This window comes from Gymnoscopelus braueri (assembly GCF_963280865.1).
Source record: "Gymnoscopelus braueri genome assembly, chromosome: 9".
In the NCBI taxonomy this organism is placed as follows: Eukaryota; Metazoa; Chordata; class Actinopteri; order Myctophiformes; family Myctophidae; genus Gymnoscopelus; species Gymnoscopelus braueri.
The window spans coordinates 42,679,884-42,705,228 of record NC_137610.1 but is presented as its reverse complement, the minus strand read 5'-3'; the positions used below and the strand labels follow the sequence as shown (position 1 = coordinate 42,705,228).

The 25,345-nt window shown below is 40.3% G+C and overlaps 1 protein-coding gene across 2 annotated transcripts in view; it reads right to left on the bottom strand.

Annotated features, from left to right (window-relative positions):
* agbl1 (AGBL carboxypeptidase 1) overlaps positions 1 to 25,345 on the bottom strand; it is a 216,249-nt gene that overhangs the window by 95,363 nt on the left and 95,541 nt on the right. For both annotated transcript variants that reach the window (XM_080436936.1, XM_080436937.1), the window contains exons 12-14: positions 14,051 to 14,156; positions 12,250 to 12,313; positions 11,001 to 11,309 (exon numbers count right to left, since the gene is read on the bottom strand). In XM_080436936.1, coding sequence (XP_080293062.1) covers positions 11,001 to 11,309; positions 12,250 to 12,313; positions 14,051 to 14,156 — 479 coding nt within the window. The remainder of the gene's footprint in view (positions 1 to 11,000; positions 11,310 to 12,249; positions 12,314 to 14,050; positions 14,157 to 25,345) is intronic.

Genomic DNA, 25,345 nt, shown 5'->3' with positions numbered 1-25,345 from the left:
CTGCAACCTTTGCTGTGAAAACACCCCTCATGTTGGTGCAGTCACAGTACAATACAGTAGTAGGCCCACTGGTTCTCGACCAGTGGGCCCGGGGCCGAGGGTATTGCAAGTGGGCCCGCATAATAATACGTGGAACACAATCGACTGATTGATAGAGTGGCAGTGGCTGAGGGGTAGAGTGGCCGGTAGAGCGGCCAGATGGGAATCGCAAGGTTCCCAGTTCGATCCCGGGCTCCCCCAGAGTTAGTGTCAAAGTGTCCTTGAGCTAGGGCATTCACAGAATAGTCGAATATTCAAATATTCGAATATCAAACCGACTATTCGACTATCAAACCACTATTCGACTATTCGAAAAAAAAGAAAAAAAAAGCATTTTTTTTTTTTTTTTTTTAATAAATTTTTTTTTTAGTGGCTTTTCTAGAGCAGACATGCAGCTGTGAGCTCTGGTGTGACGTCAACTCGCATTCCTTGAGTCGAGTCATCAATGCAATTGAAAAAAAAAAAAAAAAAAAAACTTTTTTAATTTTTTTTCATTTTTTAATTTTTTATAATCAAATCGAATAATCGAATATTCGAATACTTTTGGGTCGAATAATTCGAATACCATAAATCACTATTCGTTAATGCCCTACCTTGAGCAAGACTTGGTTGGTGCCTTGCATGGTTTCTTCCACCATCGGTGTATGAATGAGTGAATGTAATGCACAATCTATATAAAGCGCTTTCGATAAAAGCGCTATATAAATGCACCATTGATCATAAATAAAAATGTATGATCTTGTTATGATTTATGATTTATGATGATGATTTATAATTATTTATGATTTATGAGATTTTTCAAGTGGACCCTGATGTCTGGTTGACAATGTTACATGAAGCAGACATAGCGCAGCGGACTGGACACCAGATGACCACTGCCATATGTTTATTGTACCTCAGACAATGTTGCAATTAACTCTCACCATCATGAAGAGAGAGACAACAGATGTATAGCGTTCAAAAAGTTTCTCTTTGAGGATATTAAATATTAAATCTTCCTGGCAAGGTTGTGGATGTGTCAAACCCTGAGACAGAAAGTAAGGTAGGACTCATTCATTCTAATCACCTTCATCCTAAAAGTCTTAACCCATTCACTCCGGGAACACATCTGTGTCATTTTTTTATTTGAGCTACACCCATTATCTTATACTTTGGCCAATTCAAAAATAGCAGATATACAAGCTCATAGCGCGACACTGAGGGCTGCGCTATGAGCTTGTAGATCTGCTAATCTTGAACATTTGTGCAAATCTTTGAATATATATATTTTTTTTTAAAGCAAACATTTGTAACTCAAATCTTTGCTTCTGGGGGTGCCTGGAACAAAATATGGTGCCGCGCTATGAGCTTGTATATCTGCTATTTTTGAATAGCCCAAATAAATCTAAAAAAATGACAGAGAAGCGTTCCCGGATTGAATGGGTTAATGGGACAGGTCTCCTCCAGACCTTCCAACACTTGCATGAGTGGCTGCTGAGACGCTTTTATGAGCGTGACAATGAGTGACCTCCCGCCTCCTTTACCTTGGCCTCCTAGACCACCATATCTCAATCCAATTTAACACTTGATTGGAGATTCAGAAGTGCACCAGGGTCACTGTTTTTTCTTCTTCTTTCCTCATTTGGGTCCCACCTTAACAAAAAGTTTTTCCTTCTCGTTTTACTTGGAGTCCTATTTTTGACTGTTGCCATGGATATCTGAGGCTTGAATAAAAACCCTCAACCTTTTTCTGACCTTTTCTCTCCCTCTTTGATGCCTGTATTTCCTCCCTTCATCTGTCAAGTCTAGCTGGACACTATTTTCCATATCATCCTATTTTCCACAGTTGAGTGCAGACAGCTTGAAGAACATTGCTGAATGGGTATAGAGAGGGCCCGCCGGGGAAACAAAAGGTCCCAGCCAGGTTCAATTCTCGTCCCCGGCAATGTATTGAGGTGTCCCTGACCTATGTACTCAAGTCTGACCACTTGGGTAGCAATCAGCTGGGTGAAGCTGAAAACTGGATTTTCCCAGCGGAATCAAATAGGTCTAAATTTAAGGATTATACTGTATTATTCATGTCCACTTATACATAAAGACATGCACCTACGCTCACTCGCACACACGCACACAGCGCACGCACAGCGCGCGCGCACACACACACACACACACACACACACACACACACACACACACACACACACACACACACACACACACACACACACTTCCAGTTGGTGCTCCCTATCCTTATCTTTGTTGTGCATTCCTATCGTCCTAAATCCTATACAAATAGTGTTAAGGAAAAGAGCAGAGCAGAGCAGAGCAGAGCAGAGCAGAGCAGAGCAGAGCAGAGCAGAGCAGAGCAGAGCAGAGAAGAGAAGAGAAGAGAAGAGTAAAGAGAAGAAAAGGGAAATAGAACTTAAATACGTACGGGTCTTTACCCCATAATGATTAGTTGCCTGCCTGCTCTTTGGTAAAGCACTTGATAAAAGCAGTCCCTTCCAATTATAGAACACAGACAGAAGCGAAGGCGACAGAAAAAAAGAGGGAAAAAAAATACCTTTTGGGTTTGAAATTAGACAGAGCTTGAAAGGTCTCTCACATTAAGGCCTAATCTCATTCCACACTCGGGACAATTTACTCACAAAGCGGCCCCAACAAAATAGCCTTAACAGTGGTCCTGTTAAGGGACTGCAGACTTAAACTGTTCCTCTTATTTATTTATTTATTTATTTGTGAGCGCATACATACTGGCAAAATAATTAGATAAAGTTCACAGCGAAATTAGGTCTTTAACATTTTTTAAATGTCAGCGTCTGTTGGCCTCATGAAAGTGCTGAGAAAATGTCTCATTGGGAAGACGTTAAAACACACACACACACACACACACACACACACAAACATGACCAGACCAGTACACTTTGAACTGTTGTACGTACACATACGGTACAGACATACAGGGCACATATACAAATAATTGCAGACACAAAAAAAAATTTCACATGCATACCCAGACACACAGACTCACAAACACTAATAAACCCAGATACACTTCAACGTTGAAGATGGAGATTGTAGATAATCCTGTACTGACGTAAACAAGATCAAGATCATATTTTGTAGATAAAGAGATAATGTTGTTATAATGTTCTACATAATATACTGTGTGAGCCCCTCTTATTTACTTTAATAAACGTATCTGCATTTTACAAAAACAAATGCCATAGTGACACTAGTACAGTGGTTCTAAACATGTGGGTCGGGACCCCCAGGGGGATCCCCATGTGATTTTGTTTTGGGAGGGGGGTCCTCAGATGACAATGAAGTGACAATTTAAGGACATTTAAGACCTTTTTAAGACCTAAAAAGAAAAAAAAAAATACCATGCTGCATCAAAACAACAATCTATACAATAAAAACTGGTCAAACACTACTGAATAAGAAGAAAGAAAACCATGCAGTATGGTGGATTTTTTTCTGATGTAGTATCAGTAAACACAAGATTAACACAGTAGTTTATCTCATGTTAAATATCTTTGTTGTCGGGCAGAAACATCTTGACTCCATATTCTAACTTTTTATGTTTTTTTCATAAATTAATGCCCTACTTCGTCATACTACAGCGTCACTCATTCCCAAACATTGTCTTAATATAAGTGAGGCTGCCATCGCCTCCAACTTGTCGTGGAATTTACGACCGCACGCTAATATATTTATCAACCGCTGAGATAAATCAATGAAGTCTGAATACACAATGACTCTGTCTGGGCTCTTTATTGTAAGGTTCTGCGGGCCTGTGGAAGCGGTCTGCCAGTCCCCCAACAAGGCGATAATAGAGAATGTCTCTCCAAAACAAAGTTTTCACATCAGCAGCATTTCGGTCCAGCTGGCTCACTGTGATTAACCACATGTTCAAAGAAAAGACTGAGCTCTAGTAGCGTCTCTATCTCTCTCTCTCTTTCAACCTCCACTGAACTCACGCTGAACTCACAGCCACCAGATATGTGGTGTCCCTAATACTTGGCATTATCTTCACAAAACATGCACCCATCACTGTCCCGTCTACACATTCCTGCCTGTAATGCTGTCAACACAATATGGCCTCTCATCTCAATGTACTATAACCGCCGAGTTTTGTGATTTTCCATCACTCAACCGGAAAATTTCCTTCTAACAGCTTTTTACCAATTTGTTTTTGCTAAACTACACTAACCCCCGGGTGTCCCTATTTCTGTCAACATTAAATGTTTTCTAAAATTTGTTTTCAAGATTTGTCAACATTCTTTACAACTTTTCAAAAATGGTGGAACTAATAAGCTCCACAACACAGTGTGAGCTGGATCAGCTACTTTTGAATAGCCACAGTATAGAATAGGGCTAAAGTGGTTGAACTGTATGTTTCTAAGAAAAGAAAAAAAAACATCATATATCCTGTTGTGTATTCTGGTAGATTTATATTCTTAGTATACCTCTCCATAAATATCTGTACAAATAGAAAATAGACCCTAATTTTCCCCACTTATAACAGTTACCTTCCAAACTGAATTATATGATGTCCATAGAGAAGGACAAAGCAAAAAGCCCCTCTTCAACATTGAAGTCATGAAACATTGTTTACAAACATTTTGGAATCAACCTTGACTGATTCCATCTAATCCTACAGATGACCTTAAATAACATGCTCTTGCTAAGCAGACATAAATGCCAAACTGAAAATGGCCAGAACTCAAAACATCGACCATTGGCCATCATCTCTGGAACGGAAGGTCCAATCTGTTCGGGCCCTTTGAATACTCTACTCTGTTATACTCTGCTGAACTCTATTACACTCTGTTCCCTCTTAAGGCCAATTCATGCTTTGAGCGACACTACGTGTGTCACAACATTCTGAGATCTGAGCATTGACACCGTCTTCAAGTTGCCGAAAGCATCTCCCGCAAAATGTAAACAAGGAAGTGAATGTGGTCTGATGAATCTCTGTGGTAACAAAGCTTACTTTGTCTTCCCAACTAGTCTGACTCTGCGTATGTGACATTATATGAATCGCCTGCAACCTTTCATTTTTCCAGAGGTACGCCATGCCGTCGCCAAATGTCCTCCGCAACAATTTTTTTTACGTTTTGACGACACATTCATCGTGCGTGGCATAAATTGGTCTTTACACTCTGTTATGCTCTGTTACACTCTGTTTCCTCTAATGTATACACCTGTTATACTCGTCTATACAATATTGCCTTGGTTATACTCGGGCTTCTAGTGTTCAGTCGATAGAGCTGATGTCTGTGATTTATAACCTCTAGATGTGTAAAATTATGTTTAAAATGTGTTTATTATCAGTTATCCCCATCCTACCTTTCTGAGGAGCACAACTACATAAACACATTTTTTTTTTTTATATCATTAATCAGATTTATGTGCTTTGCACACAAGCCGTGACATAATTGTTAAATAATATTATTGTAATTCTGTTACATATTGTAATTCTGTTGCATGTAGTTATGTAATTACTATAATTATGTATGTATTCTGTAAACTCTGCATGGAATTCTTTGCAGAATGATAGGGAAACTTGCTGAATTAATTATGTTAAATGCTTTTAAATCCAGAATGAAAGAACTCTGGGGGGAGAATTGTTCCGATGTCATTGTTTTGATTAACTTTTTACAAACAGTGTTTATGCGATGCGTTGTAAGCTTGTCGATCGGCTATTTTCTGCGAAAGCTTTCCCCACAATAACAGAAAACAGAAAATACACTAATCCGCTCAATCATATGGGGTTTAAGTGGTTAATCATCAATGTATTTTCTCTCCTGGTTAACCCATTAAAACCGGGAACGCATCTGTGTAACCACTTTAACCACTATTTTAAGATAATAAATAATAGAACTTTATTTGTATAGCACTTTTTTAAACAATGTTACAAAGTGCTTGAACAATCAAAACAGTAATCAAACAACAACAATGCAATAACAGTAAAAAATTAAGTTTACAATAGAACAACAGAGCAACAACAAACAAGATTTATCTCAAGCAGTTAAAAAGGCCATTCTGTAGGAATGGGTTTTCAATGTCAATGATCTGGTAGTAGGCTGTTCCAGAGTCTAGAGGCCTTTATGGCGAAGGCCCGATCTCCTTTGGTCACCAAACTAGCCTTATGAATCTCCATCTCCACCATATCAAATAAATAGCTAGGAAAAAGACCATTAACTCATTCAGTGCCAAGAAAGTAAATAAATAATTGCCAATGGTGCCAGCGATTTTTCGTTTTTCTTACGTTTTCAAGTATTCACAGAATATTTATCTCCAGTATGATCGATTCCCCGATCGTTGCTAAACACGGGGGGTTTCACTGTGCTTCATGCACACATCACTGCTAAAGTGGTTGAACTGTATGTTTCTAAGAAAAGAAAAATATATCATTATATATATATATTCTGTTGTATATTCTGGTATAAAATTATTCTAAGTATACTTCCCCATAAATATCTGTACTAATAGAAAATAGACCCTAATCTTCCCACTCAAAACAGTTACCTTAAAAAAACGGAATTATATGATGTCAATAGAGAAGGACAAAGCAAAAAGCCCCTCTTCAACATTGAAGTCATGAAACATTGTTTACAAACATTTTGGAATCAACCTCGACTGATTCCATCTAACGGCCGATCTACACCAGACTTTTTAAAGCACGCGTATGCGTGGCGCGTAGAGCGCGTTTGTTTAGATCCAATTGATATCAATGATAGCGGCTACACCAGGCGCGTGGATACGCGAGTCCCGCATACGCAGGCTTTAAAATAGGACTGGATCTAAAAGTGCGTATGTGCGTGTGTGCGTATATGCGTGTGTGCGTGAAAAAAGTCTGGTGTGTTTCCACCGTAATCCTACAGATGACCTTAAATAACATGCTCTTGCTAAGCAGACATAAATGTCAAACTGAAAATGTCCAGAACTCAAAACATCGACCATTGGCCATCATCTCTGGAACGGAAGGTCCAATCTGTTGAGGACTCTACTCTGTTATACTCTGCTGAACTCTATTACACTCTGTTCCCTCTTAAGGCCAATTCATGCTTTGAGCGACACTACGTGTGTCACAACATTCTGAGATCTGAGCATTCACACTCTTCTCTTCTACACTCGTCTTCAACTTGCCGAAAGCATCACCCGCAAAATGTAAACAAGGAAGTGAATGTGGTCTCATGAATCTCTGTGGTAACAAAGCTTACTTTGTCTTCCCAACTAGTATGACTCTGTGCTTCCGAGAAAATAAAATAATATGTCATCGCAAACCCCTGTATGCTTGTTATCGGCCGTTGAATATAGCATGTCTCGTCAAAAACGCAGAGTAAAAAACAGGCGTTTTTCCAAATGGAATAACAAGGAAGTGAATGGCGGAGGAAATCTTGCTATCACATGATTGTAGTTGTTTATTTTAGAACCCCATTAGCCACTGCCGCAGCAGTGACTATTCTTCCTGGGGTCAAACAGTACAAATAAAAAAAAATATCATTGACAACCAAACATCTCCTGATCTCCTGGTTCTGTGTGTGCCTGAGAGTGAAATGGTGGCTCATAGGTTAGGGAACAGCGCCATCTAGTGTAAACAATTAAAACACGGTTTGGACGTGTTAAGACGTCATTGGCACTCTGGGTTTGGAAAAAAATGGACGTGTGACACGTCAGTGGCACTGAATGAGTTAACAACAGTCTTAAGATTGCCTGCAGAAAGAAACGATTTGATCTTATACTGTAGATGTTTCTTATGTGCATGAAGCAGGTTTGTACCACTTTTTTTACCTGGCTTTCAAACCGGAGGTCAGAGTCAAATTGGACACCCAGGTTCCTCGCAACGGGAGTCATATTAGTTGCCAAGGGGCCAAGACTGTCTAGAATGGTGGTTTGTGAACTGAGGGGACCAAAAAGAATAATGTCAGATTTGTCGGAGGTTAACTGTAGGAAACGTTGAGACATCCAGGAGTGAATATCGGACAAGTAAGCTTTGAGGAAGGATAGGTAACTAGGGTCGGAGGCTTTGAGTGGAAGATAGAGCTGGGTATCATCGGCATAGCAATGAAACTGGATATTGTACTTTCACTATTAAAAAATAGCAGATATACAGTAAAAGCTCATAGCGTGGCACCGAGTGCCGCGATATGAGCTTGTAGATCTGCTATTTTTGGAAAATCGTGAAAACTTTTCTGCAAATCTTAGAATATAAATACTATTTATATATATATATATATATATATATATATATATATATATATATATTTTTTTTTTTTTTTTCACCCAGTGCCAATTGCCTAAGCTGTAATCCTGGGTGCTTCCTTCAATGCATGAGGATTGGAGTGAGCCTGCGCTTCTTATCACCTGACAGGGGGGAGTTTCCCCAGTAGGACGTAGCACGTGGAAGGTACAAGTTATTCCAACCAGTTCCTTTCCCCTCCATCAGGCACCCCAGCTGACCAGGGGAGGCAGTATAGAGACCAGGATTACTGCATGTTTTTTGTGAGGGTACCTACTAGTGGTGCACGATAAGTATCGGCCCGATAATTATCGGTCCGATATCAGGAATTATGACGTCATCCCGATAGACCCGATAAAATTATTTATCCCGATAATTTACCCCGATAATATATAATATTTGTCAGCCATGATCTGCACGGACTCTCTCGGTTAGACACCGTTGTGTGGAGAAGTATAACTCTCGGTTAGACACCGTTGTACTGGAGAAGTATAACTCGGTTAGACACCGTTGTGTGGAGACTCTCTCACACAGCAGCAGCAGCACAGCCCCTCCCCTCCCCACACACACACACAGCGACGCTACACACACACACAGAGAGACAGAGAGAGAGAGGAGAGCTGGTTGAGACCTGGTCTCAAACGTGTTACGTCTTGGATAGACCACTGTCTGGAAGAATAACTGATCATCATACATACAGGTCTACTACTAACCTTTGATGCTGTTGTCATCTTAAATTGACCAGCTAAAGTAACATTTTAGACTAAGTGTTCTCCAACTTGCTTGGAGATCAGAGTGGTGTGGTGGATGCGTTTAAGGCATGTTGCCAATCAGCTGTGTAACATTAGCAGGTTAACGATGGCTCGTTGAGGCTGTGCATTTGACCCTGATTTGACCACACAAAAGCACTAATTAATGGCAGCTGTAAGTAACCGGTTGTCTGTCGTCTGTGTCTTGTGTATGTTTAATAGCCAATTGAATGTTTTCTGTACCCTAGAGCAGTGGTTCTCAAACTTTTTCATGTCAAGGACCCCCAAATTGACACTTATTAGCCTGCGGACCCCCATTTGAAAATATATGCCAGGGACCCCCATAAGAGAAGATTTTTTACAGCTCTAGCAGTGATTCTCAACCATTTTAATTTAGAGGACCCCCAGTTTGACATGCATTAGGGCTACAGACCTAGCCTGACACTCAGCCTGAATTTTCATTTCGTTTCACTCGAAGCAAAGGATTCAGGGGGTGGAGCCAGGCTACTACAGACCCCCATTTAATGGCATTTCTATCACTTGGACCCCAATTTCTATCGTAAAATCTATGTTAATTTAACTCTGAGAGTGTACAAATGGAACCAAATGGACCCGTCAGAGTTACAGACCCATAAGGGTCCATTTGGTGCCTAATCTATCATTTAGCTGGGGACCCCCTGGAACTCCCTCAAGGACCCCTGGGGGTCCCCAGACCCCACTTTGAGAACCAAAGCCCTAGAGATATCAAGTAATTCCCTCTCCCTTATGCTAAACTTAAAGTGACTTCTAAGGTTACTTCTCCTCAAAAAGACAACTTTATTTTCCTTTCTCAATGACAAGCATATTATTATTGCATTTTGGCTATGTGCAATAACTGCAAGCCAATGTTCATAGGCATTGTCTGTATTTGTCTTCATTATTTCTTGAATTTCTATTTCTTTAGTTGCCAATAATTCAACTGTAAGCCAGTGTTTTCAGTCTTTTATTGCTACACAATAAATAGTAAAAAGAAATTCTACATTCATAAATAATACAAAATAAAATAATAATAATGATTAAAATGTTCTATGATTAAATGTATTATATTGTTCAAAGCTATGTTAAATCCACCTTTGCCCACTACTAGTATTTCTTACCATAAGGTGTGCTAATACTACAGATTCATATACATTTGAAAACATTTTTTTTAGATTTTTTAATATATGTATATATATTTGTATTATCGGTTATCGGTATCGGTATCGGTCTTGAGAAGCAGGAAGTTATCGATATCGGTATCGGTTTCAAAAAACCAATATCGTGCATCCCTAGTACCTACCCATGGGAACACGGGGAGAACATGCAAACTCCACACAGAAAGGCCCTTTCGCCAACCCCACCTAGGGTCTGGGCACCGATGACACGGAATATATATATATATATATATATATATATATATATATATATATATATATATATATATATATGTATATGTATATATATATATATGTATATATATATATATATATATATATATATATATATATATATATATATATATATATATATATATATATATATATATATATATTTTTTTTTTTTTTTTTTTTTAAGCTTCCATTTTTAACTCAAATCTTTGCTTCTGGGGGTCCCTGGAACAACATATTTTGAGATGGGGGTCCGCGGCCAAATATCATTTTGGGGGCCCTTGACATAAAAAAGTTTGAGAACCAATGATTATAGCAACATAAGTTTTTTCAAAAACTGTTTTTTTTACATTTGTAGAATCGAATCCCAGAAGCAAAGATTTGAGTAAAAAATTGCAGAAAAAAATTGCAGATCTACGAGCTTGTATATCTGCTATTTTTGAATAGCCAAAGTATAAGATAATGGTTAAAGTGGTTAAAATCTAAAATGACAGATGCTTTCCCGGTCTTATTGGGTTAATTAAAATGTCCCCAAACTGCATGATAGCCCACTGTGGTGCAGCAGAGTTGCCTTACCTCTGTAGTTTGGGTTTGCGTGGAGCCATGGGTTCATTGCCCGGCGGTGGGAGGTGACCCCAAAAGTCAGGGAAGGCCAGGATGCTGAATCCAGGGATGGATTTGGCGAGCACGGCCGTGGCGCGATAGAGCCTGCGGTCGTGATGGGGGATGCCCGCCCCGGGTCTCTCCGCCAACGTGTCCACCATGGTGCGATGTTGATGCTGGGCCTCCTCCTCGTCTTCGGCTCTCTCCTCCTCTTCCTTCTGCTCTCTGGGACCGTGGTCCCTCCCCCTGAAGAGCACTGCGGCACAAGGAGGCGACAGGCTCCTTGTGGAGGAGAAAACAAGGTGCTGTATATATAAGGCAGTGGTTCCCAAACTTTTTAAACTCGAGACCCAAAAGAGAAATTGTATGTCTCCCGGGGCCCGAACTATAGTGAAAATAGCATATAAAAGTTCTGCGAAAAAAAAGTTAGTTTTTCTGGCCCGGACTGCTGGCCTAGCAGTACATTTGTTCTTTTGAACAAATGTTTGAACTAGTTAATTCATGAAAAATTGTGAATTTTCTTTGATTTTTTTTTTTAATAATGAAATAATAAAGATAAAAAAAACAAATGTAGGAAACAAAAAAATGGATATTTATTCACGATGGGTCCCAACCCAGCGTTTTGGGAAACAGTGCTATAAGGCCAGCATGAGCCGATTGCCTTCATGTCATATGAGGACACGCTTCAAAATATCACAGCCATGCTGCAAACGCCTTGTGCAAGAAGACCTTGACTCTGTTTGATGCACTTTTTTTTACTTCGTTCAATCTGTGTAAAATGTGTATTGAGTAAACCGTTTTATCACATACCCAGCCTTTATTTGACCTGCCTGGTGAGAGGAGGAGTGATAAAAGGATTGAGAGCGTGTTAAAGGCCCTGACACACTGACTGAAAGCGTCAGAAGCTCGCGTCGTCAAACGCACCCACGTACAACGGCTGTAGACACACTGGAGGTGTCTAAGTGGGCGCGTCAAAACCTGTTCAGGGCTTGCTTCTATTTTGGAGTGTCGTCACGCAGCGCAGACCATCCAAAATTTGTTGGAGCGACGCAGAAAGGTTTATTTTTTTATGTCAAACTTGTATAAAAAGTGTGTAAAAAATTATAAATTTTAATAAAAGAAAAGAAAAGATGCTTCAAAAAATATTTGGTTCATTAAATTGTGTCATTGTCTCTGTGAATAAAGAAGTTCTTCTTTCTTTCTTCAGATGATTTCACCTTACCTCGCATCCCCCCTCCCTTTGGTCCGAAACGTAGGGCAGTCACAGGGTTTCAAGCGGGAGGCATCTAGAGAAGGAACAAAACAACAAGGCCTCGCATTGTTAGAGATTTACAGAGTGCCGTTTACCGTCGCGTTTTAATACCCTCGTGAGAAAAATCATTAAGGATACAAATTATCTCCAAATCTAGCTACAGGTTATTATTTCTTCAGGGTTATCAGGTTATAATTTCATTCGGGGAATTAGAATGCATACCAGGGAGACGCGAAGGGGAGCAGAAAAGATAGGGCACAGGGAGAGGAATATGCGCCCACTGGCCACATAAGTAATTTTCATCATGTTTAAAAAGGGAACATTGGCACCGGGGAACGCCCAGAGATGGAGACTCCAGCCCAGTTATCACAGCCTGCGGGCATCCTTTGACTCATGGAAAAACCTCTAATTGACCGTTGAAAACTTCCCTTGAAAAAGTAACGCAGAGCATACAGAAGCCCTGGATAGAAAAGCATAATTATATTTATGCATATTTATTATAATGTTTTTTTTTTATTAAGATAAATAATTGAATTCAAAACAGTCTCAGGCACAGCAACAAATAATATGCTAGTAGACATATTTAAAGCACATCCATTATGCACTTTCACGCTCATCCATTAGTTATATAAACGCATATTATTGTCTGTAATATAATAATAATAAAAATAATAATAATACAAATGCGCAAAAAGTCTGTGCGTTCGTAGTAAACGTATCTCGAGAACCGTGCGACCGACTGACAAATTCGACACGCGTGACATCGTTGTATAAGTATTTGTTCTTGCCACAATTTACCCTTTTATGTTAAGGCAAACAGTAAAGTCTTTTCATTTCAACAGTAGGAAAAACAACTTGCAGCGCATTGCGCTGTTATTTTATAACACGCACAAGCACATGTGCGTGTGCGTGTGTGTGTGCGTGATAGAATGCATTTAAAGCATTTAAAGCACATAGATTGATTTGAAACGTCTACCCCGAGATAGTCTCCGGAGCCAGGATTGATTTGGGAACTATACGATTCAAACGTCAATGACTTATTAAGCAACGCAATAAGGTTTAGACAAAGTTGATTCAGTTGTTCAGACAGGTTCAGTAAAGATGTTAATGACTACGGAGAAAATACACTTCAAATGTCGATGTAGTTCAACAGTGGTGGAAAGTAAGTATATTTAAGTACTGTACTTAGGTACATTTATTAGTACTTATTTTACTTTCAATTCTTTATACTTCTACTCCTCTACATCTTGGACGCAAATGTTGTACTTTTTTACTCCGGAATAATTATTTGACAGCTTTAGTTACTAGTTACTTTACTGATTTAGATTATTCAACAATAGCCGATCTACAAGCTCTAACTTTAGTACTTTAAGTAGTCTCTCAAATATGTCCAAAACTGTTACTTTTCAGGATTCAAATTCAAAAATAGCAAAAGTAGCAGATCCACAAGCTTTCGAGCTTGTGGATCTGCTACTGAATGAATGAACCATTGTAAAGCGATTTGAGCACTTAATGCAATTAAGTATTACTTTTGATGCTTTTGTGTGACGCTGTAGTATGATCAAGTAGGGCATTAATTTACAGGTAAAAAAAAGAAAAAAAAATATGGATAGGAGGTTTCTGCCCAACAGCAAAGAAGTCTATTTTGTGCCCTTTTACTCAAGTGAAATTTTGAATACAGGACTTTTTTTTTTTACATTGCATGCAAGAGTACTTCTTCCAGAGTACTTCCTCCAGAGTACTTTTTCCACCAATGAGTTCAAAGCCTCACCTTCATCAGAGCTCTGTGGGACCTCCTCATCTGATGATGATGATGATGATGATGATGATGATGATGATGAACTCTCCTCTGGCTCTGAAGATGATGAGTCCAGCTCCTGAGAGAGACAGGGATGCTGGTTAACAGTGACATTACATTCATATTTACATTTCTTTGGCTATCCAAAAAATAGCAGATGTACAAGCTCATATAGCACGGCAATGAGCTTGTAGATCTGCTATTCTTAGAAAAATCGTGGAAATGTTTGCAAATCTTTGAATATATATGTTTTAAAGCAAAAAATTCTAACTCCAATCTGTGCTTCTGGGGGTCCCTGGAACAACATATTTTGTGTATTTTGCACCCACACATAACAGTTTTTATAATCGATTAATTCAAGTACATCAATTAACTGTTGCACCCCTATAAAACTCCTCTCCACATAACAGTCGGAGAGTCTGTTGTGTGCATGATGGCAGAAAGCATCTGCTATGACACATACCATATTTACACATTAATCACGGTTAATTTAGCGTGGCCTATTCGGCATGGAGTAGTACATATCGAGTCACGTTTAATTATCTGTTTTGTTTTGTTTATCGTTAACGTGGCGAGCCTGGCAAGCATGTCTCCATTATGTTCTACTATATCAAGGGTTCCCAGACAATGGGTCGGGAGCCATTTTTGGATCGCTGACCCATTTTTATGGGTCGTGGGTACATTTACTGAAAAAAAAATTGAGTCAGTTAATCAGTACTTTAAAAAAGTCAAAAAATGCAGATATATAAAATGCAGATATACAACCATGCAAGCCTGTAGATCTGGTGTTTTCACACATTTTGTAAAAGGCCTTATTAAGTGGTTAATTCATAATGTATTTTCTTGTACGTTTGGGTACCGGCCGGGGAGACGCTGAGGCCCCTTTTCCACCAAAAGAACCTTGGTTCTATAGAACTGGTTAGATTTTTGGAACCTTGGTGCTTTCATGGAACCGGCTTGTGTTACCACCAGTTTAAAGCAAAAACATTTTTAATTAGGGGCGGGGGGCCCCAGTTGCCCCAGGTTCTATGCCAGGCCTGACCAGCAATGTGTCGAATATGACCGGTCAAATTGTCCATTTAACGGGGGAAATTCAATCGTTAATGGCAGTTACAGTTTCACTTTTCTTTTCTTTTATTTAATGATGATTTTCCGCATGCTTTTGCCATTGTTTATATCGCATCTGTCACTTCCAACCAGTAGAGTTCAGGGCAAGAAAAAGCATGTTTTTTTGGTTCCAGTTCCGAACCAACTTTTAGGGTACTGAACCAAATCATTTTCAGTGGAAACACTCTGAACATAGGCGGGGAAAACCTGTCGGAAAAGGGGCCTTGGGCTGAAAAGGTTTGGGGATCGAGCCCTGCTGCGCTCTGTAACGTTAGGGGCAGTATGCTAGCTATTAGCCAGACATTACCACATTCATCATGTAGCGAGCCGGACGCTATACTCTGTGTTTTATGACGTGAAACATGATCATGGGCCGAGACACTCGTTCATTACCTGCCATCCGTCACTGTCAAAGCCGCTGCCAACGCTTTGCTATTTCTGTCCTCCTCGCTCTCCCACACACACACACACACACTCCAATCCAATATTTGATTTTCACTCATTTGCACACGACACATGCCCCCGTCCAGGCGTCCACATACACACACACACGCACGCGCAAATACACACATACGTTTGTATAACTATACTTGTGAGCACATCAACATTTTAGAGATTTTATTATTTTAAAGCCTAACCCTGAAGCCGAAAATAACAGATCTACAACCTCAAAACCCGACACAGTTGTGAGCTTGTAGATCTGTTATTTTTTTGTGCACAACACAAGTATAATAACTAATGTAACCCCTAAACCTAGTGGTCTCTCATCAGGCCAGGCAGCTATTCCACAATCTTCAAATGCTACTGCACATAAAGTCTGTAACTAAACCTACATTAAACCATTTAATCCGGGAACACATCTGTGTCACTTTAGATTTCTTTGGCTATTAAAAAATAGTAGATATACAAGCTAATTCAAAAATAGCAGATCTACAAGCTCATAGCACGGCACCGAGTGCAGCGCTATGAGCTTGTAGATCTGCTATTTTTGAAAAATGTGTGCATATCTTTGAATATATATTCTATACAAACAGTTTTTTGAAAAAACTTATGTTGCTATATCAGTGGTGCTCCAACTTTTCCATGTCAAGGACCCCCAATATTATATGTATTTGGACCCCCATCTCAAAATATATTGTGCCAGGGACCCCCAGAAGCACAGATTGGAGTTACAAATGTTCGCTTTAAAACATATAAATTCAAAGATTTGCACGAATTGTCAAGATTTTTCAAACATGGCAGATCTACAAGCTCATAGCGTGGCACTTGGTGCCTCGCTATGAGCTTGTAGGTCTGCTATTTTTGAATAGCCAAAGAAATCTAAAATGACACATGCGTTCCCGGTCTTAAAGGGTTAAAAGCAGCGAAACGGAAGCTGTAACCTAGCTGTTTGTAATTTCCGTTCACTAAAATATATTTAAACATATATACACGCCTGCACACACGCACGCATACACACACACACACACACACACACACACACACACACACACACACACACACACACACACACACACCACCTCTATGTTAATCAGTCATGTCTTCCTCTGGTAATAGCCATGTAAGTCATTCCGTTAATTACCATGTTTGATATGAGCAGTTTCTGCCTGCCTGTCTCTCTCTCTCCCTCTCTCTCTCTCACCCCCTATGTCTGCCTGTCTGTCTGTCTGTCTGTCTGTCTGTCTAGAAAACAAGTAAAATACAATAAATAATGGGACTAAACAAGGGAACAGTTCACTTAGGCGGCTGGCTGCTACTAAACTGTGTTTCTCAAAGCCTATTACAAATAATAACACCGTTGTTGTTGTTGTTGTTGTTGTTGTTGTTTTTTAAGCAAAGTTGAATAAGTCAGAGTTGACCTTGTTGACTTCACGACAGAAAATGATGTGTCGATGAAAACAAAATCCCAAAAATAACAACAACAACAACAGCAGCAGCAGGTCTACATTTAGATTTGTTTCACTGACAAGCTAAAAATACAGTGGATTGGAATGTTCCAGCAGGTGACAGGTGTACACAGTGTGAATCATATTTTAATCACTTAGTGCTGCTGTTCAGTGTGTAGCCATAACCCCATGGGATTGGGAGCTGCCTTATACTGGCATAATAAACCATATTATCGTCGCCGACGGGATATGAAACCTCTTATCTCCGTATTTTAACTTTTTGTGTTTTTTTTCGTAAATTAACCCATTATAAGACCGGGAACGCATCTGTCATTTTAGATTTTAACCATTTTAACCATTATTTGGTTATTCAAAAATAGCAGATATACAAGCTCATAGCGCAGAGTGCTGCGCTATGAGCTTGTAGATCTGCTATTTTTGAAAAATCATGACAATTTTGGCAAATCTTTCAAAATATATAAATTTTTAAGCGAACATTTGTAACTCAAATCTTTGCTTCTGGGGGTCCCTGGAACTAAATATTTTGAGATGGGGGTCTGCGGCCAAATACATATCATTTTGGGGGTCCTTGACATGAAAATGTTGTAAAGTAAGCTTTTGGACATAATCGTTGCTGTCCGGCAGGAACCAGCTAACTCCATTTTTCCGCTTTTGCATTTTTTTCCCATAAATCAGTGCTACTGAACACCCTTTACGTCTGTGTGTTGGTAAAACAAATATTGAACCAATGAAAAGTATTAAAAAGTGCTTCTGACAAAACCATCTAACTCCATTGGATCCTCAAACTTTCTGCTACACCAGCTAACTCCAGCAAAGGGAGGTGGAGTTAGCTGGTTTTGCTGACTCCAAGCTCCACCCCCTTTTGACCTCCAACCTCATTGTGAGCTTGGAGGTCCATTCAGCTGTTCTTATCAATGATAAACAAAACCTCCTAACTCCACTTTCTGTTTTGTTTTTGTCATTTCCTGAAAAATGAACATTTTGGAGTTAGCTGGTTCCACCCGACAGAGATGATAATGTCACTGTAGGTTCTGTGGTTGCCATGCCGAAAGAGAAAAAAAGTTATAGTAATGATCACATAACAGCTGTACTTTCTGCTTATTAAAGTTGCAGAGCAACACATTTTGTAGTTACCTAAATTGATCAAATTTGCATGAATGTGTGAATAAACACAGCTGCTGAGATGTGAAACCACTGACCCTCAAGTCAGTGTGTGATATTATATATTATATATCACATCATCACGTCGAGGTGTTGCATTTTGTGTTGCTCCGGCAAGCCTGATAATCTTAGAAGTGTAGTTTTGTGATTAACCATTATTTTTTAAATCTTGTAGTGTGTTTATGTTTAAGATCATCTAAAAGCTGCACTATGTAACTTTCCTCTTCTACACCGGATTTAAACCCTGTTTCCTGCGCAAGTGCAGATTTCTGCTCAGGGGATACATTGAATCTTGACCATCAGGTCATAATTCGTGTCAGATCCTGTGACACAATCTAAAACAGTTTGCAAAGTCAAGAGCAGGGAAGTACAGTTCAATACAAGGCTTTGACTTTTTACAGGGGCCAGTTCCGAATTGCAGCCACCTGTAAGGGCTCTTTTAGAGCGGTTCAGATTCCCGAATCATTTAGGATTAACTCTGATCCCAGCTTAACTTGCAACAGACAAATTTAAGACTGTTATTTAGTTGCATATGATTAACCACCCTATACCGCCCTATACACTTCGTCATCCAACCAACAAATAGCAGAAATAGATCATCTGAATCATATTTTATTCACTATAGTGCTGCTGTTCTGTATGCAGCCATAACCCATGGGAACTGCCTTTATATACTGGCATAATACAGCATATGTCACTGCAGGTTCTGTGGTTGGTTGCCATGCCAAAAGCAGCTGCACTTTCTGCTTATTAAAATGTATTACACTTAAAGTATAAACTTTAAGTGTAATAAATTTTAAGTGTAATAAACTTTAAGTGTATTACACTTTAAGTATCCTGTAGGGTGTGTTGCAACCAGATTCCCAAATCGTTTAGGATTGTAAAATTCCTGTAGTCTGATCCCAGCTTAACTATTGCAACAGACAAATCAGTTAATTAGTTGTAAATGATTAACCACTTAAGCCCTATATACTTTGTCATCCAACAAACAAATAGCAGTAATAAACAATCTACACATTTTGCTATTTTCGTATTTTTTTGAAAGATGTGTGAAATTTTTTTAATTATTGAAAATCTCTTAACATTTTTTAAAACGTATCATTTTCGCCTATAGGACCAAACCAGGTTTAAAGTGGTTAAAGATTCCTGTAAATTTACCAGCCCTGTGTTTTTGGCCATTTCGTCCCTGCTCTTCTTCCATTATTTTTGTTGTCACATTCAGTCACATCGGAGGAATGCAATTATTATTTGTTTCAGTAAGGCAGTAATCCCATCTCCAGACCCATGAGTGAACTTATAGCGCTGTAAGCTTCTGTAAGCAATGACAAACAAGATTAAAAGAAAAGAAAACTCACTGAGCTCTGAGACTTTCTGTTTATCTGCCTGCTACTGCATTGATCTCTACGTTTCTCCCACTCTCTCTCTCACACTCGCTCAGTCACCCCTCCCTCGCTCTGGTTTATTCCATACCATTTCACAACTCAGGATTGTCTTCATCGTGCTCGAGGGGGAAATGCCTCGCACACAACACAATACAGTATACGAGACAATGCAAAAGTCCCTAAATGTTAATCGAATAGAATTATAGTATATGAAACAATTCCATCCGTCTGTCTGTGTGTGTGTGTGCGTGTGTGCGTGTGTGCGTGTGTGTGTGTGTGAACATAGTTATGTTCTGTGAACATAGTTATGTTCTGTTTGTGAATGTACATCCTCAGACATCCCTCCAGGCTATGGGATACGTGTCCACGACGAGATGCGTTTTCCCTATAGGATGGCACTTGAACTGAGATGTCCTGTGATTGGTTGAGTTAGGGAAAAGGGAGCACTCATTTTGGTTCATGTGATAACCTATTGCCAAGGCTTCGGCACACTTGTCAACGTGCCTGTCAACGTGATTTAAATAGCTATGCATTTTTTGTTAAACCTTAAACATACGCAATGCAACATTGAGTTAACCAATATGAGTGATCCTAACCCCCTGCCGTTGCTGTCTAAGCGGAAGGCACATTTGATATTTTATTTTGCCGTTTGCAGACACCTCGGCGGCAGGTGGGGAGTTTCCATGGAATACGGCTGAGGACTGTTACTATTGTTATTGTTGTCATTAAATTTGTGGTTGCTGAAAAGGCTTTCTGCAACCATATCGTGACATATTTCCTAGTGAAACAGGGGCTGGGTGTTTCGTCAGCCAATCACAGCCTTGGCGTAGTTGGATCGTGAGTGACGTTCACTGACTGAAAGACTTTCAGCCGACTGCCCCATCCCATCGGACTATGGGATCTAAACTCTTGCACTGAATTAAGTTTATGTTACTGCGATCTGTTTATATAGCTGTGTCCACCATCTTTGTTTAACATTCTACAGAGTGGCACCGCCCTCTAGTGTCTGTAGCAGACTGATTGACAGGTGCCTGTCATCATATTAATGGTTATAATTGGTTCAGACCTGCCAACGTAATCACACATTACGTTTTTGTTTGACAGGAAGTAATTAAGATTGGACCTTTGATATTAAGAAATAGACTATATTAGATTTTCTTTTGCCATCTATTGTTAACAATGTCCTCGTTATAACCACAGTTAAAAAGTGTGAAATACAAATGTTCACTTCAGCTGGTCTTTAATCTTCTGCTGTCCATTTAGTTTCTCCCTTCTCTCTCTCTCTCTCTCTCTCTCTCTCTCTCTCTCTCTCTCTCTCTCTCTCTCTCTCTCTCTCTCTCTCTCTCTCTCTCTCTCTCTCTCTCTCTCTCTCTCTCTCTCTCTCTCTCTCTCTCTCTCTCTCTCTCTCTCTCTCTCTCTCTCTCTCTCTTCTTTCCTTTCCTCTCCTCTCCTCTCCTCTCCTCTCCTCTCCTCTCTCCTCTCCTCCCCCCCCCAGACACGGTCATGGCAGATGGCTGCCTACCCTAGAGTCTGGTTATGCTCAAGGTTATTTCCTGTTAAAGTGGAGTTTATTCCTTGCCACTATCGCTAAATTCTTGCTCAGGGGGGAAAACGTCGGGTCTCTGTTCTATATGTAAAGTGTCTGGAGACAACTAGTCATTTTGGCACTATAATAAAATGAGAGATGGGGGGGGAAGAGTGGGGGGGAGAGAGGTAGTGAGAGAGCCTATTTCACCCACAACAATGTTACAATAAATGCACAAAATCTCTGTCCTTGTGTATGTAGTTAGCGTATCTAGATAAGTGTCCGTCTGTCTGACGGACCGACTCGGTGCGTGCGTTGGTGCATTAGACGTTACTGCATCACACAACAGTGTAAGTATTTGAATTTTTAGGGTGCTGTATGCCTCCTGACAGAAATTTTTGCTCCACTGATCGTACCTTACCTAGTGTTTGGTGTACTCACCTATGGCACTGGTTCGTCTAATTTCTCTTTTGGGTCTTGAGCTAAAAAGTTTGGGAACCACTTGCTCTATCTATGGCATCAGCCTGAAACAGTGGATGGATTGGATGTGAAAGGATCTCCAATGATTTCCCTGACCTGCCTGATAATGGTCTGCTCAAAAATAGACTGTCACTGAGCACAAGGTCTCACATTGCTGATGGCCACCGTGAAGGACTATCGGTCAAGACACAAATTATACCTAGTACCGCACACAGCAGTGCTGGGAAGTTTGTGATGAACCCTTTAGAATGTTCTACCTTTCTGCATGAATGTGACCTCAAACATTATCCAAATTTCACACAAGTCCCTAAAGTAGAGAATACTTGGTCAATTATTTATAGACGAAAATGACACAATGTCACATATCTTTGAGAGGCAAAAGTATGTGAACCTCAAGGATTAGCAGTCATTTCTTTTGAAGGTGCAAATAAACAATGCAGTTAGTTTGACATATGGCTATGGGGAAAAAAGAGGAACAAAAGACAAGTCAAACAAAGCAATTAGGAGCAAAACGGCACCAGGTGAACCTACAAAGGGATAACAGGAATTACAGGGTTCACCATGCTGCATACTATAATTATATTTAAGTATATAGTGTATTGTCGCTGTCAGGGAGAAACCTTGTATCTCCATGTTTCAGCATTTTCGGTTTTGTTTTGTTTTTGTAAATGAATACCCTACTACTTTACTTACTTTACTTTATTTATTTCTGTGACAGTGCACATTAATGAACATTTTTAAATCAATAAACATGATATCATGTAAATATGCCGGATTTAGCTATAAGCTAATTTCCATCCGTAGTTCCACATACAAATACATCACAGCAACAACATGACAAAACACTACTGAGCTAAGCTAAGGTGGTTCGGGCATCTAGTAGGCGACGGATGCCTCTGAGCGTCTCCCTAAGGAGGTCCTTGGTGCACGTCCCACTGGGAGGAGACCCCCTACCAAGGTCCAGATGGGGGGGGTTACATCTCCAAGCTGGCGTTGGAACGCCATCGGGATCCCCCAGGAGGAAGTGGATAATGTTGCTCGGGAAAGGGAAGTGCTGAAACTGTTGCCCCTGCGACCCGACTCCGGATAAGCGGTTGAACATGTATGGCTGGATGGAATACCTTACTTTATCATACAAGAGTGTCACACAAAAGTAGTGAAAATAGCAGATCTATAAGCTCACAACGCCTTGCAATGTGTTGGAGCTTGTAGATCGGCTATTTTCACTTTCCTTTCCATAAAAAGGAACTGTTTTGGACACATGAGGTTTACCTCAGGTTACCTGCACGCCTCAGGTCGATTAGCCCTATTGCTAACATTAAAAGTCCTCCAAAAAAGGCTGGCTGAACAACAGCTGGACCAACAGCTGTTATCACTTTAACCACACACTTACAGCAAACACCAGACAGAGGACAGGAGCCAAAAGAGTGAGCGTACTGTAGGTGCCATACGCCTCATTTATACTTGGTCGTTGTTGTGTCACTTCGCAAGCTCACAACGTGTCACAATACGACACATTGTGAGCTTGTACATCAGCTATTTTCGGTGTGTGAAACCAGCACACAATAGGCTCTATGCACAGCAGCCATATTGGAAAGAAATTGGGGTTAATATATATATTAATTAATATATATATATTAACCCCAGTCATTCAAGGCACACATTGCAGCGGTCACTCGATCCTGTAGGTTTACACTCTATAACATTCAAAGGATCAGACCCTTCCTCACCCAGGAGTCAGCCCAGCTCCTTATCCAGACATCAGTCATATCAAAACTTGACTACTGTAACTCGCTCCTCACTGGCCTCCCTGCATGTGCACTTAAGCCCTTCCAAATGATCCAGAATGCCGCAGCACGCTTGGTCTTCCACCAGCCAAAATTTTCACACGTCTCCCACCTTCTCTGCTCCCTCCATTGGCTCCCAGTTACTTCCCGCACAGAGTACAAAACACTGATGTTGGCCTACAAAGCAACCATAGGTATGGCACCCCCGTATCTTCAAAGCCTGATCCAACTCAGATCAGCTAACACAGGGGAAGCTGTCAGAACCTTCCCTAAAACATCCGGGACAACTTCTGCCTCCCAAACTGTGGAATGAACTCCCCATTGCAGTTAGAACTGCAGACTCACTCCCAATCTTCCGCCGTACAGTTCAATGTACAGATTATAGGTTTTTCGATATTATACTGCTTAGACTGATGATGATGGTGTATGTGTACAACAAAGGCCCAGGCAGTGATTTGTTGATCTGGATAAGTGGCGGGCCATGTTTGACAAGCTGAGGTCCCTCTACACTACAGCGAGGTCACTGACAGTGACAGTTCTAGCCTGGTAAACCCTCCCTCCGGAAATCTCATTTCTATTTGATTCCAGGAGTGAGTCTGGCATGAACCGCCTTTCTGCAATATTGGCTGTGTATGCCAAACCTGTGCCAAACGGCCGAGCCTATCAGCGTCGTCGCTCATTGTTCTGTGATTGACAGCTTACGTTGGCCAATCAGGTGGCGAGTTCGAGTGAGCCCAAAACACGAACGGCAGCCATCTTTTTCTTGTGCGCTATATTCTCCGCTATTTTTTTACTTCTAAAAGCTCTCTAACTTCTATTTTGAGGCACGGAATTTACTTATAAGATATCGTTTGGATAGAATTTCCAGTATGAAGTTGTTTAACTTCATATATGTGGTCAATTAATCATGACAAAGCTTATTTAAAAATAAAAATGTAGAGAACCGGTAGGGGCGGGCAGTGACACCCATGTATCCGAATAAGGCAACCCATTTTGGGCACGGCCGTCTCAAAAGTCCCGTTGCGTCACATTACACTGGTGAACTGCTGATTGGCTGAAGGGGGAAAATTATCATTGGCTGAAGGGGTTGTCAGTCAACGGTATTACTCCCGCCCAACTCCAGCCCACAGCCAATATTGCAGAAAGGCGGATCATGCCAGACTCACTCCTGGAATCAAATATAAATGAGATTTCCGGAGGGAGGGTTTACCAGGCTATGACAGTTCAGCATGCGGTGGCACTTCAGGTTGACAGGTCAGCTACTGTACTGGTGATCAGCCCTCTAGGGCTTATCAACCCTCTGGATTCTGAACCGCCCTCTGACAAGGTACTGTATGTCGTCGCCGTCGGGTGGAAACCTTGTATATCCAAAACCGTATTTCAAAATACTTCAAAAATAGCGGGAAATAGCAGATCTAAAAGCTCGGATTTATGGAGCTTAATTCATGAAAAAAAGGTTGAAGCATGGATATACGAGGTTACGGCCCGACAGCAACGATGTGATAAATACAGTATACAGTATGACAACAGACAACCTGCTGGAATAGTGATCCAACTCAAACACCCTGAGCCTCCAAAGCAAATGAAGGCATCGTGGAATTTGACAGCACAAGGTATCAATGTATCAATGTTTAGAAAATAGAAAAAATAACTGCGGATATACAAGCTCAAAACTCATTTATACTTGGTTGCGCTTTGCGTCGGGCAACCAAGTATAATTGGCTATATTTTAGCTATTTTCCGTCCACATTCCATCACTATTTTGAATTTGTACGTACATTTTTTTGGTTTGGCTTAACCTGTGCACTAGGATAAAAGATATCCCCACCTGTTTCTGTCACTACACAGGCTGGATTTCATACAGTGTACTTTGAAGTCCTGTTTGAACTCCTGTTGGACACAGATAACATGCAAACAGC